General features: G+C 40.7%; 1 protein-coding gene across 1 annotated transcript; it reads right to left on the bottom strand.

Annotated features, from left to right (window-relative positions):
* Window positions 1-65: 65 nt before the first annotated feature.
* LOC109032627 (CD82 antigen) lies at window positions 66-27,445 on the bottom strand. The gene is made up of 5 exons (XM_019044861.2): window positions 27,240-27,445; window positions 8,171-8,359; window positions 4,719-4,901; window positions 2,065-2,292; window positions 66-301 (listed from the first exon to the last, which is right to left on the bottom strand). The coding sequence occupies exons 1-5, from the start codon at window positions 27,300-27,302 to the stop codon at window positions 209-211; spliced, it is 756 nt and encodes a 251-aa protein (XP_018900406.2). The 5' UTR covers window positions 27,303-27,445; the 3' UTR covers window positions 66-208.
* Between the last annotated feature and the right edge of the window lie 231 nt (window positions 27,446-27,676).

Genomic DNA, 27,676 nt, shown 5'->3' with positions numbered 1-27,676 from the left:
TCTCTTGTCCAGGCGCTACGCCAAAATCCAACGTGCTGATAAGGAAGTTAAATATTTCTTAAAGATTAGAGTAATCAGTATTTTAATTTCTTATGCCTATAAACATGGAACATTGTACACAGAATTAACAATAAATTAAGGAAAATGTACTTATAATAATCATAATGATGAAAAAAAAAAATTAGGTCAATATTTTCTTTGCATCGTCTCAGTAATAATTTGTGTCCGAGTCGTCAGCGTATTTTTGTGACTTCCTAGCATGTGCCTTAGCCAAGTAAACAGAGAGAACCAACGCGAGAAGCTGAAACAAAAGCCAAAAGCAAAATTTAGTTTTAGAAAAGGTGAATTAAAAATGCATAAGTATTCCTGTAGCACACTCTTGACAGTTCCAATCTGACGATTTGTAAACTCTTCGACATTTTAGATACCTCGCTGTCCAAAAATTCATCCATGCAAATTCATGAATGGCCTTAAACATATCCATGCCTCACTTAATTGGGGATTTTAGGAGGTCTAAAATTTTTCGGCTCCAAAAAGTTCATTTTTTGGGACTGAAGCTTTCTTGATCGGGGTCCATAGTTATCTGCAAACTTTTTTAATATATACTCCGCTGATGAAAAAATGAAAAAATTTACAATTATTTCTTACAGCACACTTTCTCTTATACAAATCTCACTTATAATTATTATCTTTTCTTTGAGGCTTGCCAGCTTTCGGGAAGGAAAGAAAAAAATTAGGTAAAAATTCAGCTTTTTACTAGACTTCCTAAGAGCCTTTGATATCTCCCTGTAACTTAAGATCTTTATATTCTTGAGACTATAGATATCTTGTATAGCGTCAAAATATGTGAAAAAGTAGCCGCATTTTATGTATTTTGGCCCACAACAATTGTTAGCAAAATTCAGAGGAAACGATAGTTTCCTCCAAAATTGAGAGGAGCTTGTCTACGACTGGATTATGGAATTTTTCAGAAAACATAATCAGAGCCGGATTTTGGGGATGGCCACATGAGCCGCGGCCCATGGCGGCAAATCTAGGGGGCGGCAAATTTTGCAATTTTTTTAAACGTAGGTATACAAAAAATCGAATTTAGAAAATAAATTACAACCGAGAAAAGGCAACAAAATCTCTCATTCCCTGAGAGTATAGTAATTTCTAATTGTGTCGTCTTTCAGTGATACAAGAGACAGCAGCTTTAATTATTAGTCGAGTTAAGAGAGAAACCAAACACGCAATTTGGCCTGGAACGGCGCGACTTACAGAGAAATGATGACGAGGACTTGAGATGGAAGGGAGAAGCCCTCGGCGCGGCGATCGGCATGTAACACACATTAGCGCCTACAAGACTGCACGAATACTTCACGCATTGCATCAAACACAGTGCGGTCACTGCAGTCAGCGTGAAACGGATAGCGCCTACAAGAATGCACGAATACTTCACGCATTGCGCCAAAGACAGTGCGGTCAGCGTGAAACGCTAAGCGCCTACAAGACTGTCAGAATACTTCACGCCTTGCGCCAAACACAGTGCAGTCGGCGCGGCGCGGCGCGGAAGTTAAAATCATTAAACTACATTTATGTTTGTTCTTTCATAATTTTTTCGTTCATTTCTTATGAATGGAAGGCCTTGTCCACACAGAGATAGGTTTACGGAACTTAACTTTCGCGAAAGTTCCGTAAACTTTTGCTAGTAGTGTTGACAGGGCTTTTCCAAAAAATGTGTTCAACACGAGTAAACGCGTCCTCTGCATCCTTCCCCCGCTGGCACGTTCACTTGATGGTTTTTATTGATGTTTCAAAACGAATGAGAAGGGGGCGGCAAAATACAGGCGGCCCATGGGTGGCAAGTAGGTAAATCCTGCCCTGAACATAATTTAGAAAAAAATCTCATTCTGAACCATTGAACACGAATCATTATTTCATTTACGACTATTAGTGGTGTTCCATATGAACTACTAGTTGGTTTATAAAGCCATAGATTTTTTCTGTGACCCCTGCAGTTTGGCGTCTTGATTTTGGGACACCCTGTATAGTTTGGATTATACCTCAATCGGCAGCACTCACCTCTATAAGAATCACAACTCCGATACCGATCTGAACGTTGGGGTACTCTCTCATCCACTTTCTCTGTAGTTTCTGCCAGCATCCGTCCCTGTAGGCCTCACTCTCCGTGCAAATCTTGTAATCCCTTGCTCGCATGTTTGAGCAACATGACATGGGCAGTTGGCTTTGCTGTTGGTCCGCTTTGAGATCCTTCCAATAGTCAATCCCTTCAAATCCGCAGCATCTCAGCTGTAATCGAAAAACAAGGTCTGCGGGTTGATAATTGAAACTTTAGGAATTCATTAAACTATTCTAAATCGATAAAACCTCATCTTGCGGGCTGATTATTGAAATTGATGGACAAAAAAGACCTAGGGAGTATGGAGCAATCCTATTGGTTGACATGGGTGGCTCCTATAGACTAAGGATGAACATGATGGACTTACTTTAGGGTTTCTCATGGGTTGCCGTTAGTTAGTCTATTGGCTACCTCCTTTATCTATTGAAATCACTCGCTTCCACCAATAGGATCCCTCCATATCCCTTTTGCCTTCTTTGTCTATAGCTTTGTCTAGCAGTTTCAATAATCGGTCCCGTGGGATGTTATTTGTCGTTCGATAATCTTTTTTTCAAGCACAATCGACTTACAGCAGACGGATTCTGTGACTTCCACATTAAAAATGGAGCAATATCATTGTGGGATTAACTCATTTTTTGAGCGTATTAAACAACTCAAATCAGTAATCTTGTCAATGAGCACTATCGTTTACAGCTTTACGCTGATTTAGACATTTAATGACCGAAACAGTTTATGACCCATCAACGGTACAAGTTACAGAATCAAACGGTGGAGCTTGATGCTGGATTATTAAAAATGTATTGCCTCCTTTTAAAGACCGTGTCCGAGCGAATAACGGGTATGTCCATCAATTATTATTTTATTTTTTGATTACTCTGAAACCAATCATAATTAAGATGCAATTAAAACTGTGATATTTTTTTCGATTTCTACTGTTAGTAGTACCGCGTTATAGATTCAATTACACCAGTGCAATTATCCAAACGATCGCAAGTATTGACTATAAGTAGTCGCTGAAAAGAAAGTTACATACCGTCGGCGAAACTCCCAAACTACGTACCTCCGTTTGCGACGTTGCGACTTCCTGTCATATTCTGTGTTTTAAAGGGATAACTTAAATGGGCCTGTTGCAAACTTTTGCTAGAGCAAAAATAAGAGTTGTTTCTTGTAGATAATGCCTCAAAAATCACGATGAGCGCATCGGCAAACTCTGAAATGCACTCATAACTTCACAATCTGCGTAAGAAATTTGCGTTTTTTTAAGCTTCCCGCTTCAAAAACGATACTACGGCGTAGGTGAACATTTTGTTAGAGGAGTCGCTCCATCGTCGGCGATATTCATCATGGCCGACGCTTGCACGCAGTTTCGCGCGTAATTCAAGGAGAGTTCAAGGTCAATCCATTCGGGCGTGGAAAATATGAACGTTAACACACCGATTGTTATCTGGTCTAATCCAGTTCAGGTGTTATCTCGTTCCATCAAACGTGTTTTGGCGGATTGGCGTCGGCTATGATGATTATTGCCGACGATGGAACGACTCCTCTTACAAAATGTTCACCTGTGCCGTAGTATCGTTTTTGAAGCGGGAAGCTCAAAAAACCACAAATTTCTAACGCAGATTGTGAAGTTATGAGTGCATTTCAGAGTTTGCCGATGCGCTCATCGTGATTTTTGAGGCATTCTCTATAAGAAACAACTCTTAGTTTTGCTCTAGCAAAAGTTTGCAACAGGCCCAATTATGACGTCATCAGGTGGTATATCACTTTCAGGCGGTGCATTTATTAAACACATATATTTTAGCAGATTCGGTACCTAATTTGGTCGTATCTCCCCAAAAATGTTTCATTCGAGAAACACCTGTAAATTCTCCATTGCGCACCTTAATCGGATCAGGATGAAACTCACGATCGGTAAACGAAATCCATGGCAAAAATGCGAAACCATGTAACTCCTTTGCGATGTTTCAAAAGTTTCGCTCTTATTTTATTCTTTCAAAGAAAAATAAGTCAACTCCATATCTTGAAATTTTTCACAATATACTGCTAATGAAGAAGGAAACCCTGAGAACTTTTAAAAAAATCATGTTGAATACTCTCCTGAAGAAAAAACCACTTTTAACGGAAAGTCTGCAACGTCTCAAACGGAGATACGTGGTTTCACACTTTAGCCATCGATATGCACCCCTGAATCCTTATCGAGACACCACTCCTGTTGTCCGCAGGAGTCCGTTTTGCCTAATGTTTCAAATGAAGGCGATCGCACAAATAGAAGTCTATTACCACCTACGCTCAGTGACTCAAGTCAAAACGAGAGATCGGACAAAATTTGGAAACTTTTAAAAGCTTAAAACTCCGTTTATACAAAACTTTGAGGTTTTAAAAATGGTTCCATTATAGTTTCATGGTAAAATTATCTTCCAGGAGCATCCATTAAAATTTAAAATGTGACGAGATAAATATCAACATTTGCAATTTTTGTAGAAAATTTCTAGTCCAACTTCTTCCAAAGACTTGTTCCGCTGTGCTACAGTTGTAAGTGCGGAATTTCTTCGATACTTTATCCGTGATCCAACTTATTATAACTAACTGTAAGTACCTGAGATTGAAGGAAGTCAACCATGTGAATAGCTTCGTTTTTGGTGGTGGGCTCGACGTAGTAGGTATCGAAGAGTCTCCTGACTTCCTGCTTGGTGGCCAGCTCGATGTCAGCTCGGTTCCAGTAGCTGTAGCCGAACCCGGCAATCTCGCTCACCAGCAGCAGGAACATGGATATCCCATACTGGAACATAGATACAAATTTTTACGAAGCAGCCCGAGACAATGATAACGTGAGAAAAACAAGGGGAAAACGGGAAACAAGGTTAAAGAACAACAATATAAAGCTCAAAACATTTCGACTCAAAACTGAGTCATTTTCAATCGGAAAATAAATTAAAAATTAAAACAATATCTATAAAAAACCTCAGACCTACATGTTGGTGGCCGAAACACGAGAGAAAGAAAACCACTGGAACACAGCAACACTGCCATGCTAAGGAAGAACGCCGTAAAAAAATCGGATTTTGCCACATTTCTCTACATGAAACTTCCATTTTTGAGGAAATTTATGGATATTTTTCCTTGAAATTTTCCGAGACTCCAGATTAAAAGGCCAATAGAATTCTCAGGAAAATTGAGAGAAAAACGATCAACAGCTTCCCTGAAAATTCGTATCTCATGAAAGGAAATTTGGCAACGTCTAAAGGCTATACAGCGTTTTCCCTTGGCACGGTAGAAACATCTCCTTGTAAAACATTCATTTTTGAGGAAATTCATGAATATTTTTCCTTGAAATTTTCGGAGACTGCACATTAAACTACCCATGAAATTTAAAAAAAAAATCGAGAGGATAGAACACAAGTTTCCCTGAAAATTTGTATCTTATTAAAGGAAATTTCGTAACGTCTGAAGGCTCGTAAGGCGTTACGGAAGAAACATCACCTCATAAAACATTCATTTTTGAAGAAATGTATGAATATTTTTCCTTGAAATTTTCCGAGGCTGCAGAATAAAGTGCACATGAAATTCTCAGGAAAATTGAGAGAAAAACGACCCCCTAAAAAATTGCGTCTTTTCAAAGGAACTTTGGTATCGTCCGAGGGCTCATACAGTGTTTTTCCTGAGCCTGGTAAAACACAATCCTTGGGTTGCGCATGCTTACCTCTCATTGCATCGCTCGTCGGTACAGCGTCGCACCGCCACGCGCTGCGTCAATAATACCTAATTTATGACCTTCGGAGGTCTTACTCCTCGCTCGCTAACACTGCTAATAGCCAATCTCCAGCTCGCTGCTTTGCATCAGCTACCGCGAGACTTCAACCGCGGTGGGCCCCCCAAGGGGCACGGGCACTCCGGACAGCTCCACGATTGTCCACCGTGGATTTATTTATTCCCTCGCATCCAACCAAGTTCTTATCGAAATAAAATACAATCAGCTGTCTCAAATTTTCGAAGGGAGGGGTGGGCCGCGCCAAAATGAGGCTCGAGGGCCGGGCCTCTCCTGACGAAAAGAGGATAAGGCCCAAAAATACCCCACAGGTTTAGCAAGATTTTGAAATAAGCCAAATATACGTGGTCAGAACAGGACCGCGTCAAGCAGAAAGGAACCAAGCCACATCAGCTATGACCAATTTTAACCGGGCAATTTAATGTTTCACATGGAAACGGTTGTGCGAATTTTTGTGCAAATTTCAGTGAATTGTCTGCATAGTACATACGAAGCAAATTCCTTAAAAATTTCAAAAGAATTCGCAAAAACTTTCTCTTGTAAAAAAATAAATTGCCCTGTTAAATTTGGCAATAGCTGATGTGGCTTGGTTTCTTTCTGCTTAACGCGGTCCAATTATTCCACGGTAAGCCCCTGTAAAGCTCGTTTGGCCGAAGTGTAAGGGACACTCGCCCTTTGCCCCCAGCGGGCTGATTATTGAAATTGATAGACAAAGAAGACGGCGGAAAAATGGAGCGATCCTATTGGATGAAATGAATGGTTGTCAAAGACTGAGGAAGAAAATGATGGAATAACCACAGGGTGTCTCGTGGATGGCCATTAGTATGTCTATTATATAAAGTACCTCCATTGCCCATCGCTCCATTTTCCCTTTGTTTTCTTTGTCTACTGTCTTGTCTATCAATATCAATGATCAGCCCGCTAGACAGTACACCGGCAAGTGCGCAGGTCAGTAAATAAAAGACAAAATTATCATCATATGGTGATTGTAAGGTCCGTGGCTTTTTCTGGAAACAATCTCCTAACGGTAGCCGCTTAAAAACCTTAATCTGTAAAACTTTCATGGTTCTCTTAAAATTTGCGCAATAGACAACCCCTCTGTGCGATTTTCACCTAAAAATGAACCGCGTTAAGCAGAGAAAAACTAAGTCACATCAGTTATTGCCAAATTTTACTGCGCAATTTAATTATTTACAAGAGAACGTCTGTGCGGATTCCTTTGAAAATCTTACGGAATTTGCTCCGTGCTGGGCAGAAAATTCACTGAAAATAGCACATACAATTTACACGACTGTTTTTATGCAAAAAAATTAATTACCAAATTTTATTTGGCAATAGCTGATGTGCCTTGGTTTCTTTCTGCTTAACGCGGACCATATACTGTCGAACTTCCCCCGGCTTGTGGTTTCCCCGATCGACACTTCGAAAACATTTTATAGATACTTCTTCTGCACTGAAAACAAAATCTCGATGTATTTACTAGGAAAAGGGTAAAATTACCAAGAATTCAGGGTTCTATTTGATCCCACTTTTTTCTTGGTAAAATTACCATTTATGGAATTGGTACTTTTACCTAGAAATCTCGGTAAAATTATTGAACTTTCTCGGTAATTTTACTGGACCTTGGTAAAAACGCCAATATTATTTATCGACTGTGGTAGAATTACCGAGATAAAATGGCAAAGTTACCAGGAATTGATTACCAATAAAAGTGGTATTTTTACCTGAAAAAAACAGTAAAAATACCTGTTTTTAGGTAAGCTTACCAGTCTGTCTTGATAAAATTACCAATAATTGGTAAAAAAAGTGAGATGGTAAAGGTACCAACGGACCTCGGTAAAAACGCCGAGAATTTTTTTTCAGTGATGTATACTATAAATTACAGAAGTATACTATAAGTAAGTAGAGGTATACTATGAACTGTAAATCGTTACCAGTATAATGAGACATCTGTTTTCTTTCAAGGACCATATGCTGTCGAACTTCCCCCGGCTTGTGGTTTCCCCGATCGACGCGTCGAAAATATGTTATAGAGACTTCTGTATAATGTAAATTACAGAAGTATACTATAAGTGAGTAGAGGTATACTATGAACTGTAAATCATTACCAATATAATGAGACATCTGTTTTCTTTCAAGGACCATAAGCTGTCGAACTTCCCCCGGCTTGTGGTTTCCCCGATCGACACGTCGAAAATATGTTATAGAGACTTCTGTATACTGTAGATTACAGAAGTATACTATAAGTAAGTGTAGGTATACTATGAGCTGTAAATCATTACCAGTATAATGAGACATCTGTTTTCTTTCAGGGAGCCGAAGCATCCGCAGAATGAGACTAAAATGACGCCGACACAAAAGGACGCCAACACGATCTGACCGATGCTCACTTCGCCGCTTATCCAAGTGTTATAGTATTCGACCGGTCCTTTGAGCCATACTGATATGAGAAGGACTGTGATTCCTATTAACTGAAATCAGAAAAGGACAAACCATCAGAATTATACGTGGAGAAATTTGCACTTTCCATCAAAGGAAACTCAGTATCGGACCTGATGTCTCATCTGAAACGGACTCTTTTAGTGGTGACGTCACGGAGCGATATTGTTGGTTCCATATCTCGAAAGTCGAAATGTGCCCCAACAAACAAACATAACCTCCAAAATGAACAATTGACGAAATAATGCTAATACTGCCTGAAACTAAAAAATTGCTCCATGGGACTTTAAATTTATGAAAGCTAGCCATTTACAAAAACGTTCGAGATCACAATCACAAGAATTGATTGTATAATAAGCTCGTAATATCAGTGACAGTCATAAAGCGAATCCTCCTACCCCCCTGCCTAAATCCCGCAGATTCCTATATGTTCGTTTGTTGGGGCACGTTTCGACTTTCGAGATATCGAAATTAAATCGAGATGTGACGTCACACTAAATTGGTCTATTGCTCTCTGCGACCAACTCTTTCCTAGCTCGAAACAAAGATTACATATCTTTCTCGCTCTCACTTGACCGTATGAGTTGTTGTATCACTCCAATTCGAAAAGTGGTAAAATACTTATTTTTCCATAGCTCTTTTTCTTCAGCAGGTGTGCATTATTCACCTTGCAGTTTTACTTGGTTTTCAATAACAATATCCTCGAAACTATATCGACAGCGTAAGTCCGCAATCACATTAAGTCGTTTGCGGTGTCTGAAAATCTCCGCCTCTATGTTCTTTTTTGAAGGAAAAAAAAATTGGCATCATTCCTTGAAGTTTTTGCAGAATTTACTTCGCACAGAGAAGAAAAAGCACGGTAGTTTAAAATAATTGCTGTTGAGTAGTTTTCCGTTTAAAAAATAAAGTATGACAAGAGGTCCGCGACATCGCAAACCGAGTTATGTGATTGCCGACTTACACCGTCGATATGTCGATGACCCAAGTGCGAAATCATGTAACTCTATTTGTGACTTTACAGACTTCCTGTCCTGTCTTACTTTATTTTTTCCATAGTAAACTATTGAGCGTAATTTCTTGAAAAAGTATTAATTTTTCTTTTCTGTCACCAGGATATTCATTATAAATTACAAACTTCAAAGTTGGCTTTTTTTTCTTCGAAATAATAAAAAATATGGGCGAAAATTTTGAAACACCTAAATGGAGATACGTGACTTTCCACCTTAGCCATCGGCGTGTGACCGAATCTGTTAAAAGGAGCCCTGTCTTCCGCAAGAAAATTTCCCTTCAATGTTTTCACAAACTTAAATTACGTGTTTTACGACCCTCTTATCTCCTTCAAATTTTGAGCTGTCACTGTCTGCTTCAAACTTTCACCATTTCTTGATTTTCCTCCTCCATGCATTTCAAAAAAGTTCGGCAATTTTTTTTCCCGGGAGACAAGGTCTCTTTTCATCGATCCGGAAGGTCAAACACAAGGGTCAAGTGAGCGAACAATTTGTACAACCGTCGGAAAGGAGACTAACGCGACTTCTACGTCACTGTAATAGCCATAGGTGGAGGTAATCAGCAGCATCCGTTGGGATTCGTGACACACGAATGATAGAGTACTGAGTACATTCAACTTCCAAATTGAAGAGTCTTCTTGTTATCCCTTCTTTTCTTTTTTTTCTTCTTTTTTTAGGAATCTGAGAGTTTTATGAACAAGAGCCTGGCCAAAATGAATCTTACTGATATGAAAAGCCTCCATGAAAAATCCATGATAACAGACTACGGCATAAATTTCGGACGCATCAAGGAAGTTTTCAAGAAACTAGATTGACCAGTTCTGCCGTGCTAAGGAAGAACACCGCATGAACATTCGAGATTTGCCAAATTTCCTCCGATAAAATGTTCATTTTTGAGGAAAATTGCCTACATTTTTCCTTGAAATTCGCAGACTTTTTAGATCAAATTACAAGCAAAATGACTTGAAATATTCACGAATTTTCTTGAAAATCGGTAATTTGTCAAAGGAAATTCGGCAACGCCTGAAGGCTCATACGGCGTTTTTCCTTAGCTCGGCAAAGTTCACCAAATATGCATAAACCATAGCAGGAAGTCTGCATCATCGCAAATGAAATACGTGGTTTCGCTTCCTCGTCATCGATCAGGGCCGGAATAAGGGGGAGGCCACATGGGCCTCGGCCCATGGCGGCAAAATTAGGGGGCGGCTAATTTTGCAATTTTTTTCAATAAAGGTACAGAAAAATCGGATTCAGAATAAAATTACCAACAAGAAAAGGTGGCAAAATCTCTCATTTCCTGAGAGTTTATTAATTTCTAATTTTGTCGTATTTCGGTGATACAAAAGACTGCGCGACTTTAATTAGTTGAATTAAGAGAGAAACCAAATACGTAATTTGGCCTGGAGCGGCGCGGCGCAGAGAGAAATGATGACGAGGACTTGAAATGATGACGAGGACTTGAGATGAAAAGGAGAAGCCCTCGGCGCGGCGGTCGGCATGTAACACATATTAGCGCCTACGAGACTGCATGAATACTTCACGCATTGCGTCAAACACAGTACGGTGAACACCTGTCGGCGCGGCGTGAAACGTACAGTGCCTACAAGACTACATGAATACTTCACGCATTGCGCCAAATACAGTGTGGTCAGCGCGGCACGGCGGCGGAAGTTAACATTATTAAACCACAATTATGTTTGTTCTTTCTTAATTTTTTAGTTCATTTCTTACAAATGAAAGGCCTTATCCACACAGAGATAGGTTTACGGAACTGAACTTAGCGAAGTTCCGTGAACTTTTGCTAGTAGTGTTGACAGGGCTTACGCAAAAAATGTGTCTAACACGAGTGAACGCGTCTTATGCACCCTTCTCCCTCCGGCACGTTCACTTGATGGTTTTTATGGATGCTTCAAAATGAACGAGAAGAGGGCGGCAAGTAGGTAAATCCGGCCATGTCATCGATATTATCTAACACAAGCTGTCGTGTTACACTGGAACAGAAACATCTGGATCTAGAGTCCAGACTCTTTAAAAACATCGACAAGAAAAAATACTCTTGATCCAATTAGATTTAAGCTTAAATCAAGAACCAAGCCTCTTAATTTGAGCGGATTTCCTTTTGATTTAAGCTTAAATCTGATTGAATCAAGAGTCCTTTTTCTTGTCAATGTTTTCAAGAGTCTGGACTCTAGATCCAATGTATTTTTTTTCTAGTGTACGGAAGAGACCCGTATGTGCTTTTTTGTTGGAGCCACGGCTATTACGTGTTCCTACGTATCACGAGGCTCATTCATAATTTACTTACGGCAGACAAGCTGTCAACCTGGCTTGTTTGCCAGTATGATCAGCACGGGCCGTCGAGCACTCAAAGGCTGGTTGCATCGCCACCTCCGTCATTTACAGCGGCCTTGATGTCGAATCCGCCAATAAAACTTAAATGGAGCTGTTAGGGATTGGCCGTTTTGAAACGTGTAAAGCTGTCATTGCGTCGCGTCGGTGCATCACGTTACGTGTGTACAGCCCTCCCCCCCCCCCCCCCCCCGGTGAGTTAGTCAATATGCGTAATCTAAAACTACGGTAAGTAGGTATGAGGCTTGCAGCCATCTCAGGACGGGTAGGGTTACTGTTCTGCGATGTATACATGACGTTTAGAAAGCGTGAAAATCGACCGCTGGGCGAGGTAAGACTTTTAGCATTGTGTTCCGTCGTCTTTAAAGTTAAGCACGTTGGAAATATTGAGGGCTACGCTTGAAAATTGCGTATATTTGATCGCGATATTGCAAAATTCCGTTTGAGTTTAATTTATTTCAAAAGTACACCGACGGTTTTTATTAGAATTTCCTGGAAATTTTCTTTCTTCATTCAAAAAAAAAAAAAAAAAAAAAAAAAAAAAAACATGATCAAAATTTTGAGCCATAATGATACGTGCCCCTCAACTGGAGCTTTTAATATTAGAAATTTCCAAATTTAACTCAGGAGTTGGAGCCAGAGTTTACTGTCCCACATAAGATTCAGAGATTTTAAACTTTCCCCTCACGAAAAAGCCAAACCCCAAGGAAGACACTCGTCCCTCATCTGATCTAAGGGCGTGTCACTGATTCCACATGAACTTCAGGAATCATAGAAATACATGGAGAATAGGACTCACGTGGAAATCGAGAAAATTCGACGTCAAAAGAGCGACGTAATGTGATATGAGCCCTGCCATGGATACTCTCATGGGGATTTAAGGGGCTATGTAACAATGGAGATAGTCTCTTTTGATTTAACTCTGCTTGTGAGTATAGTGCGTGTCTAAAAGTAACCGGAAATAAAAGTACATTGGCAAGATGCTAACGCATTTTTTGGTCAATGAAAGATGTCCTCCTATGTGAACTTTTTTACTAATTTTTGGAAGTTAGGAAGAAACTCTGTTACCTCGAAATACACAGAAAAATATGCTATCTCATTAACGCCTAGTCTTGATAACTAGCTTGGTTTAAGAATTCAGAATTTAGAGTTTTTGTTTGATTATATGAGTATTTTAAAATGAGTCACTTGAATTTTATCATAAGTCAACTTCCTTTTCCTCTCATGTTGCTCGGTGAAACGGGCCGGCCAAAAAAGACGGGAATATTGGCTTTTTGTGATGGAGATATGTTGTATTGTCCTCCCGAGAAAAACATATGCCTGTAAATCTGGTGACGCGCGGTCCTCTTAACAACTGTTGCCTCCTCTAGATATTTGAGAAAAGGAAAGAAACGAAAAAATTTAGAATCGTGCCTGAAAATTTTTCAAAATTTTGATCATCCATCATACTAATTCATCAGGGAAAGAGCAGAAACTCGATAAAGTGACTGAGAACATGGTGGAATTTAAGAGAATTCTCTTGATTGCCAATCTAATAGAATGACGCGTTTCTAAATGTCTGTATTCATACAGTAAAACCAACTAATAGGAAAAGTAGTGGGTAAATTTAAAAATAACACGGTAAAATTATGAGAAAACAGGGAAATTTCCAGGTTTTCTGATAATCGGTAACTACTAGGAAAAAGAGAAAAACCAGTCAATAACTAGAAAAATGCCCCAACTTTAAATTTTTGAAGATCTTTCGATTGATTCTTGAAAGTTTTTATGGGGATCAATCATGATTGAAGAGCGATTGCCCAGTGCGTAAATATAATAATAATGGTACTAGGAGTTAAGCTACCCTTTCCCTTCCTTTCCCTCTCTCCTCCCCCGTGAATTGGATCATAAGGAATTCCAGAAATTGATCAAAAATCCAAGTTTTTTTACGCCGAAAAACGCAAACCTTTTGAGAGACCATTTTACTCCTTTAATTCTCCCTCAACAAATTTGAGATTTTGATACTATTGAGGTCATGTATGGATTCATCATTAAAAATATAGAGGAATGGGGCAGCCTTTTTCAGGAGGGGGGAGATTCGGCCCATGTCTGTAGCCATAATTCAGAAAAAAATTAATTTTTCCGAAAATTTAGTTGTGTGGCAGCTCCAATCGGGGGGCAATTTTGTAGACATACATCCATACATACATAAATCCGCTTTTATAGCGCAGCCTCGCGCTCTGCGATGCCCAAAGTTTTGTAGAAAATTCAAAGTCTTATTTTGATTTGTATAGCACGAGCCTGCTGTAAGGCCCATTCAATAATTCAGAGCACCCTGTAATTGAGAGGTATTCAACACTTTTGAATTTTGTTTTAATACATATTTTGTGGGTTTTTTGAAGTTCTGCATTAATTTTTTACAGGGTTTACATAGCTGTTCCCTCGATTAGTCAGGCGGAGCACCTCCGAGTGGCCCACTTTCGAAGTGTCGTTGATATTAATTCTCTCAGGGTCAAATTGCAGCGCTACCTATTTAATCAAATATCCCGCCACCAGCTTGCAGTGACGCATTAGGCAATTCATAACACTCCACATGACTCCACTCCCTTCCTCTTTCAGCTTTTAAGGATCTCTCATTTGAGGGGTTTGGAGGACAAGGCGCAGTTTTTGAAAAAAAATTAAGATAATAATGATTTCGAGTAAAACTAGTCTTAATGCATATTTTGTGAAAAATAATTTGCTCCAAAATTTTAATTTTTAAACGTCAAAAAGTCAGTCAGCACTTTCTCCTTGCCATGAGAATCCATGTAATTTCAGAACGTCAAACATGTATTTCTAGAAGTAAAAAAACTTTCACTTGTGCGCCTTGTTCTCCAAGCCCCTCATTTATTGCTGGCTACGAACTTGCTCGAATTGAAGTATCAAACATTTCCATAAGCTAAAAAATATCTTTTGAGAAACTACACAAAATTTTGAGTTGCAGTTTCTCTGCCTGTTGAAGTGGTAATAGAGCGGCACGAATTCTTCGATGTTTTCAGACTGATTGCATCGAATACACCGCCAAAAAGTTCAAAAATTTTAATTAGAGTAAAAAAGTGAGCTCCAATGAGCACCAGTGCAAAACTGGGGGGGGGGGGGGCGTTTAGTTCGGTTCAAAGTGTTCAGTTTAGAGAGGGTTCCAATGCAAGATGCTTGAGCTGAACCCCCCCCCCCCCCCCTCAATTTTACACTGGTACTCATTAGAGCTCAACTTTTTTGACTCCAATTAAAATCTTTGAATTTTTTGGCTTTGTTTCCACCGCAAAATAGTGCGGACCCTTCATTATTTAACCACCTCGTCACATACTATTCAGGCCACGTTTATTAGTATTCGTTTCCTCGCGCCTGCGGACATGTTAAGGCGCAAAAGTAATCTTTCCACAGATATCCAGTTTCGATTGAATGGAGAATAATCCTACACAAACAATCATTACTCAGCAATAATTATTTCGGTCACCAACGCAGGTCACCTCAAAATCGACGAATTAAAATGGAGCAAACTCAGTCGCAGGCCCCTAGTTCATTTCCACTCGTTCAAACCATAATCGGGGCCCCGGTGAAAACGGACGAAATGAAACAATAATATTCTATAGTTTCGTGCTTTGTCGGAGAGCGGAAGCTCGCTCCGCTCCGATGATCATCCACTCAGGAAAACAGCAGTAAGTACACTTCCCATTGTACCCCTCAGCGCTTTGAGCCGCGCTCCAACCGCGGTCCACGTTAGGGTCCACATACCGCTGTTTCCCCGTGGTTATGCGGGTGCGTCGAAACCCAACTTTTTCTCGACGAGAGAGGCTTTGCCCCAGCCTCCCCCCCCCCACACCTACACCCCCCCGCCCGCCGGGTGACACCAACACAGTCTGGAGCGAGGTGGAGGGCCTTCGAATGTCATCCGAGGGAGTTGCAGCTTTGCAGGTCCAGAGGAAACGTTTAATAGCTAAATTGGTATCATTTTATAGATGACGAGATAAATTGTCTCATCTAGCGAAACCGCGCTCCTGCTCCCCCCCCCCCCCCCCGCCTCGCGCTTCGGGTGTTCCCACTCCTATCCCGGCCCGAGATCCCCTCGATGTGAGCCCTTGCGCGACTCTTAACTAACGGCTCACCTAATTCCGTCGTGGGTCTCCTCTCAGATGCATGCGGCTACTGGTCCCTGCTAGAGTCCCTTCATAGAGAGAGTTGAGACAACGCGGCTTATGGCCCGTATTTTAAGCCTCCATAGTGTCACAAACGGGAATGAAGATTATATTTTCACCAATTGCAAAGATTATAAACTGGAATGGACCGGGAAATGGGAGGTACGGCAAGGAACAAATGAAATGAGAGAGGGGATGGAGATAGGAATTTGGGAATGGGTTGATCAAAGATTACAAATAACGTCCGATTTGCGTAATCTTTATTCCCGTTTGTGACTCCATGAGGGGGTGTTGTCTTGACTCTCAGTATAAAGGGACTTTAGACTAAAGTAGAGCCCCTTTATAGAGAGAGTCGAGACAACGCGGCTCATGGATGTCACAAACGGGAATAAAGATTACACAAATCGGACGTTATTTGTAATCTTTGATCAACCCATTCCCAAATTCCTATCTTTGTTCCCTCTCTCATTCCATTTGTTCCTTGCCGTACCCCCCATTCCCCGGTCCATGCCAGTTTATAATCTTTGCAATTGGTGAAAATGTAATCTTCATTCCCGTTTGTGACACTATGAAGACCTAAAATACGGGAACCAATCAGAAATGGATTCACATTGTCTTTACTCTCAGTATAAAGGGACTCTAGTTCCTGCGCGGCCGCAGCCACCAGCAGCGTATGCAACGAGGGATTGTGCTGGGGACGGTGCTGCCATTATACCTCGGCATCAATTCCGATTTCCCAAAGTTCCGAGAAAAATTCCGATTTATTTAAAAGTTCTGGGGGAAAACGTCGAAATACGCACGACGGAAGTTGTTCCGAAGCCATCAAATTTGATCAAGAAATCATCAAATTTGATCAAATAATAGGTCAAACTGACAAAAAGCCCCTTGAGTTTCGAGAAAATTCCGCAAATATCGGCAAATAACTCCGATAAAAGATCCGATTATTCGAAAAGTTCCGAAATTCGGAATTAAGTCCAGAAAATGGCAGCACTGGCAGGGGGAAGAGATTTCATTAGTGCATGGAGGCAGGGTTTTTAGGGAAGTGATTTTTGCTAGATTGAGTTGAAAATCTGAAACCAGCTAATTTACAGGATATTAGATTCCCGGATAGCGCGTTCTGTGTAACAGAACTAAGCGCCATGCTATCGTGCTAAGGAGGAACGCCGTATGAACATTCGTGAGTTTCCAAATTTCCTTCGATATAATATTAATTTGGGAAGGAAGTTATGAATATTTTTCTTTGAAATTTTCAGGAACTTTAGGTGAAATTGCGAGCAAAATTATCCGAATAATTGGAAAGAGAATATTCATAAGTGTACTAGGAAATTCGTGTTGTATACAAGGGAATTTGGCAACGCCTGAGGGTTCATACGGCGTTTTTTCTTAGCACGCCAGTATGGAAAAGCATTGTTAGCAGGACGGGAGCAGGTCGTGAACTACCTACACCCGCTAATTTAACCCCCTTTCTCCCATCCTCCCCACGCCGTTTAGTTCCGTTTGGCAGGGATACGTCCAATTTCATTTGCATTCATATTGCTTGAAGTTTTTAGGCGCCGCATCACCGAAAAAAAAGGAAGTTGATTTAACATTCTGGGTGTAAAGAAAGTGTGCGTCAACTTACAAAATGCTGAATTTTGCGCTGCAGTAGTTACTTTAGCAATGTCTAGACCCTGGTAAAAATTGGCGATAAGAGCTGCGTTTCAAAATACCATAGGAATTCTTATAGCCGGCTAAAGAAGGCTACAGAAAATCATATAGCTGGCTGTAGAATGCGGAGAAAATCATACGGCCGGGCTATACGAAGCGATAAAAAATTATGCAGCCGGGCTATAGTTCCTATCGCCGGGCTTTACACTTTATCGCCTGGCTGTTGCTTTTTCGCCATCGATATAAAAGGCTATAAGAAATTGTGTAGAAATTCGTGTGCTTTGGAAATCTTTAAGTTTGATACGGAACCACCTTAATATTTACAAAACACGTTATATTTTCCTTTTATACATGTTTTTTTTTTTTTTTTCATCAATTAAAATGAGAATAATCCATACAGGATGTGCAGACATTTCAAAAGCATGAGTTGAATAACGCTGACTCCACCAGATTAAATATTAGCGCCTAACACAAATCGGAGCGGCGACGCACTGGCGCCTACAAACCTAACAGGGATACTTCACGCATTGCGCAGCGCGTGAAGTATCCCTGTTAGGTTTGTAGGCGCCAATGCGCGTTTTGCGCTGGCTGCCCGCTTGCCGCGCCGCAGCGTGCTACGGCCCTTGAAGCAACTATTTCACACCACAGGTATTGCACAGTATCATACGAAACTGAAGGCGCTCTAATATATTAGGAATGGCAGGCATCCATCAAAAGTACGGAGCTTTCCTCGCAAAATAAATCAAGATACTACGACCCAAAAAGAGAGCAGTAGTCCAAAAACTCACTAAGTCCTAGCATCCGTAATTAGTGACGTTTAGCATCCACTTTATCGCCTGGCTTTTGCTCATCGCCATCGGCTATAAAGGCTATAAGAAATTGTGTAGCCGGCTATAGAAGCTATTGGAAATCTTACAGCCGGCTGTAGGTCTATGGTTTTTTGGAACACAGATTCTACTGCCAATTTTCACCAGGGGATGCAAAACTAACTGCTGTAGCGGGTTATTTAGCCATTTTGTGAGTTCTCGCACACTTTTTTACCTCCAGAACGTTAAATGGACTACATTTTGCAATTTGGAACCATAAATTCTAGCCCGGTTTGAAAACAACGTATCGTCACCTTCCAGGCAAAGTATCACAAGCGCCATGCGACGTTTAAAAATTTCCGCCGCCATTTTATTTCTTTACTGAGAAATTGTTGCATGAATCTGTTTGGAAATTTCACTAAATTTTATCGGCAGCACAAAGAAAATTCAGTGAAATTTTCGGACAGCTTCGTTGAAAAATTTATCTGTAAAAAATAAAATGGCGGCGGAAATTTTTAAACGTCGCATGGCGCTTGTGATACTTTGCCTGGAAGGTGACGGTGTGTTCCATTAGTTTCCCTATGCACATGAGTGTTTTTCCAGAAGAGCCAGAATTTATAGTTCCAAATTGCAAAATGCAGTCCAAATCATCTTCACTCTTTTTTCTCCGGTACCGAATTTCACACTTGGATTATTAACAGTTCACTCAAAAATCCAACCTCGTGATTGGTCGGGGATGCCGAGCGAGACACGCGGAAGAACCCGGGTGCGAAGTAAGGGCAGTGGGACGCGGGCGGTCTCGGGTCGGGTCGGGTCGAGAGAGGCAGGTGTAGGAGGAGAGAGGGAGGAGAGAAGGAGGAGAGGGAGAGGAGCGCGGGAAAAGTGGAATAATAGTGAGGAATCAAAGAGCTTTTCATTATCCCTGAATGAGTGAGGTGAAGCCCCTGATGGCTTCGGTGCTTCTCGAGTTCGCGGGCAGCAACCACGCAGCGTCGCCATCGCCACCGTCGTCGTCTGTCAATATTTGTCGCCGTGTCGCGTCTGCTGCCATGCCATCTCAGTCCGTTGACCACACTGCCGTGCAACGGAAAAACGCCGTATGAGCCTTTAGGCGTTGCCAAATTTCATTCGGTAAATCACGAATTTTCGGGAAAATTTGTCGATACTTTTCTTCCAATTTTTCCGATAATTTTGCTCAGAATTTCATCTGAAGTTCCTGAAATTTTCAAGGCTGAATATTGATAACTTTCCTCAAAAATGAACATTTTACTGAAGGAAATTTGGCAACTCTTGAATGTTCATACGGCGTTCTTCCTTAGCACGGCAGCACAGGTGTGGATGCTCGAATAATGGGAAACCAAGTCGCATGTGGTTCTCCGCCGAGCTAAGCAAGAGAGCTGCAAGTGCGAAGAGGACGTTTGGAGCAGTGCTGCCTTTTGATTTTACAAGAGATCCCAGAGTTCTCGGAATTAAAACCGACTTCCTATAGTTCCGGGAAAAATTCCGATTGCTTCAAAAGTCCTAAGAAAAAATGTTGTAATACGCCCGGATTCAGTTTCAGAGCTCATCAAATTTGATCAAGTAATCATCAAATTTGATCAACTAATCTGTCAAATTGACGAAAACCCCGAAAATTTCGAAAATAGCTGAAAATTCCGGAAAAAGTTCCGATTATTTGAAAAGTTCCGAAATCCGGAATTAAGTCTGGGAAATGGCAGCAGAAAATGGGCTCAGAAGCGTCGTAGCGGAAAATTTCTTTGAGAGAAGTCTCCGTTCCTTGTCAAATTCCCAACAATCATCCGAAAGGTAACGTTGCATGGTGTCAAAGATCTCGGTGTCAAAAAATAGAGAAATATAATTTTTTTTTTTTTTTTTTTAAATCAAGAACTTGGAGCCCTCTCTAGGTTTGGTTAACTTTGGCCTTAGTCGTTGGATAAACAGCCATCGCACATGGCTAATACATTTTCATGTTCCAGGTTTTTAAAATTTTGAGCGATTAAGGCCGAGTAGGATCTGTTTCAGTTGATTTACTTGTCATTTCCGTGAAAATTTGATACCACTCCCGGGATGCTAACCCGGGACCAACTGACCTAGAGTCAGACACACTGACCACCAGGCCAACCCGGCCGGCGAAAAGTATCGTGCTCACGAGTAAAATCAAAAACTCAAGTCTCCAGGAGAGGTTTGGGTCACGTATATTGGGTTCGGTTAGGACAAGTGAAGCTAGATTAGGAAAGGTCGGGGGAGGTTTGGTTTGTTTCAGTGAAGTTGGGTCAGGTCAAGTAAGGTAAAGTCGGGTAAGGTTAGGCCAGGCTACGTTAGAATAGTACAGGTTTGTGGCCGGCGTTCAACGCACATTAGCGCCTGCAAGACTATAGGAATACTTCACGCATTTCGCCAAACAGTGCGGTCGGCTTGAGACGCATATTAGCGCCTACAAGACTGGGTGAATACTTCTTGCATTGCGCCAAACGCAAAGCAGTCAGCCAGTTGTGAAACTCATATTCGCGAACACAATCTCATAAGTCTCGTTTTCTTACGAATAATACGAATTGTACTGTTTTAGATGTTTCAGTGATTTCATCTAAAAGAGACTGTAGAATTGTGAAGGAGACCCGATATTGAAAATTTGAGAGTTACGGCTTTCTTCGCTATCACGGAAGTCCTCTTCTTGAACGTTCTATCGCATAGAGACGTAAACAGTAAAAGAGAGGAAAAAGCCTTGAATCGGGCACTAAAACTGCGTTTTAAAAGTAGAAACTGCATTAGCAGAACAAGAGAGGAAGGGAAAGGGGTCACTGAAAAAGATGAAGTTTCCCTCGTTCGCTCAGAGCGCAAGGATAGGAGGGTACAGAAGAAGCAGAATTAAAAGGAAGAAACGCCTTTTTTGCGCCAAATATCTAGATGTTCCCGCCTCTCTATCTTCGAGTTGGCTAAAGATGCGTTTAAAAACTACCAACGTTGACCTCGTCTACGTCCTATCGAATCAGGTCAAACTGACAATGAGCTGGAATTTTCTCGTTAAAACTTATGTCACACTGCTCGCTAAACCCGAGTAACATTTTTTAACGGAAAAATCGCCATATTTTGAAATTAAGTTGCGATTTTTATTAAAATATTTTGGCGATAAAATCGCGAGAATCATTAACATCTGATTCTTCTCATACTGTCGCAGTTTTATCTCTATTAAATCGCGTTCAATAAAATCGAAATCTTATCTCAATTTATTACGATTTTTTGTTGGATAATATTGCGATAAATCGCCGTCGATAAAATCGCAATTTTATCGCAAATTTCGCGATACAATCGCAATTTTTTATCCGATAATATTGCCATAAAGCAACGTCGATGAAATCGCGATACATTCTCCGATCAAATCGCAACTTATCGCTTTTAATTCGTCACCCGGCTTACATAAGGGCGTAACTACACATTGAGATGAGCCCGAAAAGGCATTGAAGTTTATGGAAGGCAGGGTTCATCGCAGCGTGTAGCTACGCCCTTATGTCAGGTAGGCGACGAATTGTTGCAACAGCTCATCTGTGTATGTGATGAACGCGCCTTTTTTTTTCTCGCGATTTAGCAAGACCGTATCTACGACTTTTGATGGTACCTATTAAGAGGCTAAACCTGAATAGAAACTGAATTCCGCTTGGACGAAAACAAAATGATTGTCGCTCATTCTTCATCATTAACCTCGGTGAACCTCCGCAGAAGTTCAATCATGTAGAAAAGCAGCACGGTTGAATATACCGGAAACCAAGATTAAGCGAGGAGTGCGCGACTGGGGAGCCTCTAAATCTAACTGGGTCGTGGAGCAGTTGTGAAAATATTAAAGCACCCACTGCGTATTCAAACGAAGGAGGAGGAAGAAAATAGAAGTAAGCGAGGAGAACTTTGTATAATGAGTCCATTATTGGTTTCATTTTTTTAGGAAACTTTCTTACCGACAAATATCGATGACCAAAGTCGAAAAAATGCGCATCTCTGGTTGCAGTGTCGCAAATCGCTGTTCGCGTGGAATTTTTTTTAACACAGAAACCTAATCCACCGTTTTGCTTGAAAGTTCCAACGAATTCCCTACATGCATTTAAATATTAGCAAAAATTACATGTAGGCATTGAAATTACCATTCTTTCAAGAGCCTAGAAAATAATCGAAAATTTCGAAACGCTACTGTTAAGATATGCATTTTTCAACTTAACCCATCGATGAAGAAAAAAAGTAGTCTGAGAAATTACGTTGACTGGTTTTCCAAAGAAAAAATTAAGTTTGACAGGAAGTCTGCAGTATCGGAAACGTAGATACGAGGTTTTACAATTTAACAGCCGATATACTTTTCATGAAAGGTGTTAAGGTGCGCACTCATTCCCCATCATATAATTTTGTCGAATGAAAGGCCCTACCCTACCCTCTCAAAATTCTGTCTTAAAACCTGTCTGCTCGAAAGAAAATATCCCCCTTTATAGACCAAACAACAGAAAGATAACAAAGCTCCAAGAATTTAGCCTTTCAATGAGGATTTTATTTATTTTGTTTCATACAATTTTTGTATATTCATACAAAATTGACGTGTGCTATTTGTGTTTATCAGTGTGTTTCCCTTAAAAGGAGAAAAGGGCAGTTTCCAACTTTTCATGTTATCATATACTAAACTTTCTGCTAACCGTGCCTGACCACTAGAAGTCTATGGTGAGAAGAGTTCTCTCCAATGTAAAGCACGAAACATGTTTTTAAATTGAGTAAATATACGTTTTAAACCGATCGGAGATGGATCCAGTGGCGTCATTTGGTGGGGGCAGCGGGAGGCAACCCCCCCTTCTCCCGCGCTTCAAAAGGCCTAGATAAACAAGAAAAATTGATCGAATTGCTGGAAATTTGATTCTTTGCCTTTACTTAGGTATCTGGTATCATGTTAAGGGTCGTGCCAAGTCCAACCCCCCCCCCTCCCCCAAAAGTTTTGGTGAAACGACGTTACTGGATGGATCTTTCAATGCTCATGCTCTTTCTTAAGAGGCACCTGGAAAATTGACCCAGAGAATGAGAAGCAGGGGAGGAGGGGGGGGGGGGGTGGTAGACTTATGCGTCCCTCGTGGCGAGATGAGAAATCTGCGTTGTCTTCCAGCGGCGGCGTCGTTGCAAATCTCAAAGGCCGCGATGCGCTCTTGAGATGCATTGCAATCGTAACTCGAGTGAAGCTACCTACATAAATCAAACGGAGCCTGGCTAATTAGCGCTCGCTAGTTATTCCGTAACTCGGTTCTGTCCCGTTAATGAAAAGAATACACTCATACAGCGCCCGCGCGGTCGACGAATGAAAAGCAAGCAACCTTGTATTTGATGACGTACACGCAACTTATGTCAACGGTTGATTGTTTCCACCAAACCATGGTGATAATTTCTTTCCGGTGATTTGTTCAATAAATTAAGTATACGCCCCCTCCCGTTTGTTTTCATTTTTAAGGGATCAATGGATCAAAATGTGGTTAAATAGTTTTTTTGGGGTATGGGGACAATGGTTCATTCACCCTCCAGTGGTGCCTACTAGACAGTGCGCCCTTTCCATGTCCGTCAAATCGTCGCTTGGCTGACATAAGGGCGTAATTGCACATTGAGATGAGCCCGGAAAAGCATTGAAATGTATGGGAGACAGGGTTCATTACAGGGTGTAGTTACGTCCTTATATCAGGTAGGCGACGAAAAGTTCCAGGATTCGAAACATTTTTGTTGCAATACCTCCCACTCCGTGACCGTCAATATTTCTGGGATTTTTTTTAGATTTTTTCAAAATTTCCGGAAAATGTAAAAGATCCGGAACACTTCGGGAACTTTAAAAGTTCCGGGAAAAATTCAAAAACATCTCATAAGTTCCGGAATTCGGTACTAGTTCCGGGAAATGGGAGCACTGCTATTAGGCTTGATACGGTGACAACTATTCTGCCCCCCCCCCCCCCGGCCGCGTCCTGAATTGAATGTTGCTTATTTGTAATACTGCGAGGATTAAAAATGGAAATTTGAGAAAGTAATTCAATAAAAAATTCAATGGAAACTATCCATAAGTTATCCAGGAATTTCATTTTTCACTGGACGGAATTTGACAATGTTTTACGTTCGTATGTTCAAGCGATATTTTTCCGTATAGCACGGTGGTGTATAGAGACTATTAACTTAGAATCTGAAAAAAGATCTTACCTCCGAGAGGCGTGGCAACAGGGAGTTCGCGGAAGCTTTAAGTGTGACACGGGGTTGAAGACATCAGAGCCATTGCCCCAGAGTAATGTGCTGTTGCCCTATTTCCCAACGATTTTCCACACACTTACCCTCGCATCCTCTCAAGAATCCTTAATCTCTATCATCCGTAAAACCCGATCGTTTTGGACTTCGATATTATGTAAATCTGCGGCTACATACTGAACTTACGTAACTGAATAACAGCGTTACAAAATCTATGTTCATATTTTATTTTATTCAAATCATTCTGACTAATATTTTTGTTATCTTTTACGGAATAATCGTAGTGAGAAAAATCAGGGTAAATTTCGATAAATATCGACCAGTTGTTTTTCTTTTAAAAAATATTGAGAAAAATTTGCCACGCCACATTTTGACGTGGTTTTCGAAATATTATGAGAGTATCGAACATGTAACAGAGATGATGCTGTTTTTGACTAAGAATTGATTTTCTTGAGAGTATCGACAAAATTTTTTTTATCAACAATAGACTGATTGAATAAGTACGCTTTCAAGGAATGCAGGAGGTACGAAATTGAGTCATGGGCGATTTAAAGCGGAATTTGTTTTGAAGTAAACTTAGCAAAGAATCGATCCCAAAATGTAATGTTTAGATTCGCAAAATTACTTCAAACTCTTTCTGAACATTGCAAAATCAGTTGAAATTTTTTCAACTTTAATCCTCTTTGATAAAAAAATTAAAAAAAAATTACTTACTTCTTCCCAAGACTGGAGACTTTACGCAACTTGGTGCGTATTATACCTACTTAGTAAGGAGAGTTTATCACTAAATTTGGGAGAACATTTATCAGTAATTGACTTACATCCCGGATGAAGTTAAAACATCGCAAAAAAAAACATTTTCCTGAAAACCTTAGAGCTCCGAGAACAGATTGCGGGAATCATATTTGAAGAAGATTCGAAAACGTGGGATTATAAGTCTAGGAAATTGCACCGTGCATTAAGTATGTATTTCTCTTTGGAAGTTGCTTTACCTCGTCCGTGGTAACTTGCCGTTCAAGTATTTCGTATGCAATGTATTTTGTTTTCCACGGACTCTAATGTTTTTTGTTCATTCCTGCACGCTAATTAAGATTTAGGCGAAACAATGGAGCTTGATTCAAAGATCTCGGACCCGGAAGAAGGGGCTAATCTTTGAAGGCCGTGGCATGACGTCTCTCCTCTGGCGTGAGGGCGTATCTCGAGTTCCGCATGAGCTCCAGAACGTATGGATTTGTATGTAAAACAGGGCTCACGTGGAAATTGAGTTACGTCCTTACGTCAGCGGAGCGCTTCTTCTGCGTCTCAACGGTGATTCTTTCCCATCTTGCGTGTGCAAGTCGATCGAGTGGTAAATTCAAATGAGTCACAGTTTTCTCAGCCAGGCGAGAAAATGGAAAACTGTTAGAGACCGGAGAGCATTGAGTCATTCAGCCTCTAATATTTATGCGGTTTTTCCGGTGCAGTCTTCACGCGCGAGCCTCTTATCAATAGATAACTAAGCTTCACGGCAAATTATCGTATTTACACCCATTTTCAAAATTCTCTGTAAAGACGTTAATAGCCTATGACGCTGAATGTCTTAAAATATATTAACTAACTAACTGTATGCCAGAGCACTTGCAAGCTTTTGATGTATAATTTGGCTTTTTTTCTAATTCTTCCCAATGTTTGAAGATTTCACCCATAAACCTGACTGATGATTGAAGCAATGAGGCATCATACCTACCCAATCATAAAGCGATTAGTTTTGAACGGAGTAGAATTAAAAATGTTTGGAAGTAAACATATACAGTATTCTAGGCAGTTATGTAATTGCACCGCAATCCTTGACTTCTTCTCCTTAGGATTATCAAATGAGGGTGGGATTTACAGTTTAAAAAAAAATCATGAGAATTCCGACAAAAAAATCTGCATGTCACCAGGTTTTGGAAAATCGAAGCAAACATTGACCCCTTTTTGATTGCACCTCTGGAAGATGACGAGGAAGCGAAGAAAAAAATCAGGACTCAACAGGACGACGGATATTATCAAATTTTTTTGATGGATTAGGAGGTTTAGAGGGTAAAAATCTATAAATTCGCGGGAAAAACCCTTTTTTGACATTTATTTTATTTGGGGGGGGGGAGGGGGAAAAGGGCCAAACTCCTCAAGGACGTCTTCTGATGGAAAATTTAGAGGACACGAAATCGAGCGGAAGGGTACTAAAAGTTTAGTTAGAACGCAACTTCGCCCTCAATTTTTAAGGTAGGCTACAGAACATGCTCCATGCTGCAATATAGTTACCTAATTGAGGAACTGCGTCTTGTGTTGTCCACGAATCGTACCTTACGCCAAATTATGTTTTTCCCTGACTACTTTGAAACGTTTTTGTGATTCATTGATCATAAAAATGTATTTACCTGGGTATCAGTTTAAAATTTCTGGTGACATAGACTCTTGTCAAAAACTGCTCAATTCTCTCCCCCCCCCCCCCCCCCAAGTTAAGTTATTGGAAAAGAGTTCAAATTTACCTTTAAAAAGAGATTTAAAAAATTTTTGGAGGTGCCTAGTTTTGAACAATACGGTAAAAAAGCTAGTTTTTGAAAAGTAAGAAAAGACTCAAAAAATTATAAAAAAATTGTGGAATCCTTAATAATTTTACGCTATAGCCCAGGTAGTTTAATAGGAAATCCCAGTCTGTTGACAGGAACACAAAGTGAGAAATAAATGCTTGCTCACCAGGAGGATATAATTGAAAAAGAAGACGACGTATTTGAAGAGGCATGACAGACAATTACTCATTTCATAGTGGATCCAGGCAGCGAATTGAGAAGTCGGCGCAGCGGGCTAACTGCTGATCCGTGGTTCCGGGCTCGGCTAAGCGGCACGCTAACAACACTACACGCACTTGTACTGCTTGTCAACTGACTGAGTCGCAGGAGCGCGATGGACGCGGATTCGCGGCCCCCCGCCCCCCTCGCCCTCCCCGCAACCGATTAGCCCCAGTCGGCCAATTCACCCTCATCTCGGTTAGTCTCCCACACTAAACCCACTCAATGCAGTAGACCAAAATATACATTTTCTGATTTTTCTTATCTTTTTCCGGAAAATGAGCCATAAAAAAACCATAACCATAAATTACATAATGCACTTCTGTGCACATAATGCACTTTCCA

This window comes from Bemisia tabaci, chromosome 8 (genome assembly GCF_918797505.1).
Source record: "Bemisia tabaci chromosome 8, PGI_BMITA_v3".
Taxonomy (NCBI): domain Eukaryota; kingdom Metazoa; phylum Arthropoda; class Insecta; order Hemiptera; family Aleyrodidae; genus Bemisia; species Bemisia tabaci.
This window is presented reverse-complemented; position numbering and strand designations above follow the sequence as displayed.